Source organism: Uranotaenia lowii, chromosome 1, assembly GCF_029784155.1.
Source record: "Uranotaenia lowii strain MFRU-FL chromosome 1, ASM2978415v1, whole genome shotgun sequence".
Classification (NCBI taxonomy): domain Eukaryota; kingdom Metazoa; phylum Arthropoda; class Insecta; order Diptera; family Culicidae; genus Uranotaenia; species Uranotaenia lowii.
Window position 1 is genome coordinate 48,624,119 of NC_073691.1, and position 5,300 is coordinate 48,629,418.

Here is a 5,300-nt window from a genome sequence, read left to right on the forward strand (position 1 = left end):
GCATCCACCGGGGTTGGGTACCCGATCTCCGCTTAGGTTACTTGCATCCCAGCCGGTACCACGGGGAGGTAGAGATAGGAGTTGTAAATAAGAGGTGATATGACCACTATGGGGTCTCGTGTTGCACATTATCCACCGTTTACCAGCCGTCTACATATTAGGCCGAATAAAACTATTCTGTTGGATGTTTTATTAAAGCTTGTAGAATTAGCTTTAAAAACGTTAACAAAACATGGGCAACTAGTACACATGTTAGCTTTAAAGTAGTTGTGCCAAAGCATACATTGCGCTTTGGTTTATGAAGTTAGGATATTTTTTAAATGCTATGCAAATAATAAAATATGTGTATTAATCAATGCATTTTATTGTACCTAAATATTATCTTATTTTACATTGTCTATGTGTTTTTTTTTAAACAAAACAAAAAGTTTCGATGAATGTGTTTTATAAACCATTAACACTAGAAGGGGAAAAGGGACCCTTAAAGTTTGTATTCACTCTTTGTTTTCGGTTCTTCAGGAAGTACAGTCGGTCGTCTGGTGTTTGGACGGATACATCCGGTAATCAGTCCCGCCGTCATCCATATCCAATTCATCCTCTTCGTCGTCGTTACTCGAGGGTGAAATTTCTGGCAGAGGTAAGCTCAGATCGAGGTATTCCTCGTTGGCCGTTAAGCTCACCAACCGATCCAGGTGTTAGACGATGTCATTGAAGGTTGGTCGTTCTTCCGGTCGATAGTGCCAACAACTGAGCATAAACATGTAAATATCTACCGAACATAACGATGGCTGCTCAAGCCGTTTGCCTTTCTTGAGGTGCTCCAACAAATTGTCCCAAGCAGGGATGGCAGAGTACGGATAGCCACCGAGTGTCATTATTTCCCACAAAAGAACTCCAAATGACCACACATCACTTTGGGAGTCGTAGAAGTTCTCCTCGAGAGATTCTGGGGCCATCCACCGGATGGGAAGTTTGCCGGTGGTCTTTTTACGGTAGTATTCTTGACTGTGGATGTCCCGAGCTAGGCCAAAGTCAGCTATCTTCATCACGTAACCGTCACTTACCAGCACATTTCGTGCAGCCAAGTCACGATGAATACAGCTTCTCGATGCAAGATACTCCATCCCACGGGCTATTTGATAGGCGAACGATATCAACTCTTTCTCGGTGAGAATCTCCTTTTTCCTCTCTTCACTGACCTTAACGTAGTCGTTTGCCAGTCCAAAGCGATGACTCCGCAGGAAGTCCTTCAAATTACCATGGGGAGCATATTCGACGATTACGTACAAGGGTCCATCCGTGCAGCAACATCCGAGCAGATTGATGATATTGACGTGTTTCCCAATCATCTTCATGACCTCCATTTCACATACAAGACCTTTAACATCAGCATCCGTATGACTCTCTTTTAACATTTTTACGGCCACAATCGTCAAAGCTTGGCCCTTGACTAGACCTTGGGCCTCGGCCATGACGACCTTACCGAAGGCGCCCTCGCCCAAACTTTTGCCCAGACTAAGCTTGTTGCGCTGGAATTCCCAGTTAAGATCGATCGGAAATTCGTACTCGGAGACCATCGTTGAGTTCAGGGTCGAGCGCTGTGTCTCGATGCGAATAAAAGGCATTTGCATCGCTTTTGTCATCCCGGGGATGAAATTCTCAGTGACCGGCGGCTGTTGATGGACGATCACCTTCTTGGTCCACTGATGTTTAACATTTTCCCGCTTGAGTTTCTTGCACACAATGACAACAATGATGGCCAGGACCATGATACACCCGGCCAGTACCACGGTCATGATCACCGTCAAGTGAGACCGAATCGGATATGTCGTGGGTGTGTCATCTTCGGTCGGTAGCTCATCGACCACCGCAAGGTAGGCACTCTCGTAAGACGTTCCCATGGTGTTGGCCGCAATGCACGTGTACCAACCTTCATCGGCGTGGGTCACATTCTCGATGGTCAGTATTTCGGGATTGTCGAAGTTACGCTCAAGTGTAGTAATGTTTTCGGGTATATCGGGTTGCATCGGATCTGTGATGTGGAACTTTATCCACTCAATGTAAGGCTCTAAATGGGAAATGGTTCGGCACTCGAATGTGGCTGTGCTATTGACCAGAACGGTGATATTTGTGAGAGTACCTTCCTTTATGTACGGCCGGGCAGGAAAACGATTTTTGACCATCAGCTTGGTAGTGAAGCTGATGCATCCGAAGCTATTGCATACGTTGCAGGTGTATGCTCCCGAATCCTTGACACCCAGATCTTTTAACACGATCGACCACTGGGCATACTTCACCACGCCCATGTCACGGGAAATATTTTTATAGTCCTTAGTCCAGATAATGTTTGGCAGGGGATTGCCATCGGAAGCACATCTCAAACGAACCATATTGCCTGAAGGTTTGAACAGCTGTGCGATCATTTGTTCGGGTTTCGTAAAAAATGGAGGCCCCGGTTGTAGCCGATCTATTTCTACCTTATTGTACGAATTTTTGGGATCATCCATGTAGCTATCGCTGACTTTCTTCACAGTTATTGCCTGATTGTCCACAAGACTTTTCCTTTTCAGATTCGCGATATCGAGCTGGTCGAACACCAAAAGCGTTAGGTTGGACCACTCGTTGAACTTCGACCTGCACGAGTAGTATCCGGCATCCGATTTTTCTATGGAGTCGAATTTCAGTGATTTGGCATGCTTGCCCTTAGAGGAGTACAATTTCCCATTCTTATACCACAGAGCATCGTTGAGGTGACACGAGATCAATAGCTTCGTGTGCAGCGGTACCGTTTCGTTGACGAGTAATTTATGGCCTAAGCCAATTTGTATCACGCCCGGATCGTCAGAGAAAATATGGTACCCATAAATCCATTCCAGAGCAAGCGTCATTAGCAAAAGTTTCGTCACCTGAGCTGTCACTGTTAGCATCATCCTCTGTTGACAGCCCGAATAACTCAATTTCTTCTTATTAACACCCCTTCTTAACGCCACTCACAACTACACTCCCTTGTTGTTGAAGGAGTTTAATAAAATGGCGTAATTTTTGATGACGCACTTAAAACCCACTTTATGTAAAAACTTTTATACTGCTACGGCGACCTCAAAATTAGCACATGATGGTGCACTTCACAGATATTTGCTCGCGATTCGGCAATCCACTTGTCCTACAACACTCTGTGGGCCTACTCAAGTCCCGACCCCTTCTTGAACTAAAAACTGTAAAGTTGAGTAATGGATCGCTTTGTAAGGATTCACAGCAAGATTGCGTAATCAACGTAAGATTTCCGGCTAAGTATTTTTTAGGCACCCTTTAGTGCTTAAACGGTAATTATCGTTAATTCACCGTCGACTCATTGCCATACTTATTAATGAAAAATGTTCTTACAGTTCAACGGTTATTATTCAACGGTTTGAATTTGATATAACATACAGAGTGCAGAATAGTTTATCTTGAGCCTACTCACAAACGAATGACTAAGCTCGCTGACGGTTTCTTGGGTCCTTAAAATGCAAAATGCAAGGAACTTCAAGATCTCGTAAAATTTAAAAAAAAAACAAAAATGTTATACAAATGAAACTTTTGGCAATTGGCGTTTGAAATTTTTGTCATTTTTGTAATTTTTGTCATTTTTGTCATTTTTGTCATTTTTGTCATTTTTGTCATTTTTGTCATTTTTGTCATTTTTGTCATTTTTGTCATTTTTGTCATTTTTGCCATTTTTGTCATTTTTGTAATTTTTGACATTTTTGTCATTTTTGTAATTTTTTGTCATTTTTGTCATTTTTGTAATTTTTGTCATTTTTGTCATTTTTGTCATTTTTGTCATTTTTGTAATTTTTGTAATTTTTGTCATTTTTGTCATTTTTGTCATTTTTGTCATTTTTGTCATTTTTGTCATTTTTGTCATTTTTGTCATTTTTGTCATTTTTGTCATTTTTGTCATTTTTGTCATTTTTGTCATTTTTGTCATTTTTGTCATTTTTGTCATTTTTGTCATTTTTGTCATTTTTGTCATTTTTGTCATTTTTGTCATTTTTGTCATTTTTGTCATTTTTGTCATTTTTGTCATTTTTGTCATTTTTGTCATTTTTGTCATTTTTGTCATTTTTGTCATTTTTGTCATTTTTGTCTTTTTTGTCATTTTTGTCATTTTTGTCATTTTTGTCATTTTTGTCATTTTTGTCATTTTTGTCATTTTTGTCATTTTTGTCATTTTTGTCATTTTTGTCATTTTTGTCATTTTTTTCATTTTTGTCATTTTTGTCATTTTTGTCATTTTTGTCATTTTTGTCATTTTTGTCATTTTTGTCATTTTTGTCATTTTTGTCATTTTTTTCATTTTTGTCATTTTTGTCATTTTTGTCATATTTGTCATATTTGTCATTTTTGTCATTTTTGTCATTTTTGTCATTTTTGTCATTTTTGTCATTTTTGTCATTTTTGTAATTTTTGTCATTTTTGTCATTTTTGTCATTTTTGTCATTTTTGTCATTTTTGTCATTTTTGTCATTTTTGTCATTTTTGTCATTTTTGTCATTTTTGTCATTTTTGTCATTTTTGTCATTTTTGTCATTTTTGTCATTTTTGTCATTTTTGTCATTTTTGTCATTTTTGTCATTTTTGTCATTTTTGTCATTTTTGTCATTTTTGTCATTTTTGTCATTTTTGTCATTTTTGTCATTTTTGTCATTTTTGTCATTTTTGTCATTTTTGTCATTTTTGTCATTTTTGTCATTTTTGTCATTTTTGTCATTTTTGTCATTTTTGTCATTTTTGTCATTTTTGTCATTTTTGTCATTTTTGTCATTTTTGTCATTTTTGTCATTTTTGTCATTTTTGCCATTTTTGTCATTTTTGTCATTTTTGTCATATTTGTCATTTTTGTCATTTTTGTCATTTTTGTCATTTTTGTCATTTTTGTCATTTTTGTCATTTTTGTCATTTTTGTCATTTTTGTAATTTTTGTCATTTTTGTCATTTTTGTCATTTTTGTCATTTTTGTCATTTTTGTCATTTTTGTCATTTTTGTCATTTTTGTCATTTTTGTCATTTTTGTCATTTTTGTCATTTTTGTCATTTTTGTCATTTTTGTCATTTTTGTCATTTTTGTCATTTTTGTCATTTTTGTCATTTTTGTCATTTTTGTCATTTTTGTCATTTTTGTCATTTTTGTCATTTTTGTCATTTTTGTCATTTTTGTCATTTTTGTCATTTTTGTCATTTTTGTCATTTTTGTCATTTTTGTCATTTTTGTCATTTTTGTCATTTTTGTCATTTTTGTCATTTTTGTCATTTTTGTC

At 37.0% G+C, this 5,300-nt stretch overlaps 1 protein-coding gene across 1 annotated transcript; it reads right to left on the minus strand.

Moving 5' to 3' along the window:
• Positions 1 to 515: 515 nt before the first annotated feature.
• Positions 516 to 2,930, minus strand: LOC129759816 (fibroblast growth factor receptor homolog 1-like). The gene is given in 1 exon segment (XM_055757348.1): positions 516 to 2,930. A coding segment is annotated over 1 exon segment (2,415 nt).
• Between the last annotated feature and the right edge of the window lie 2,370 nt (positions 2,931 to 5,300).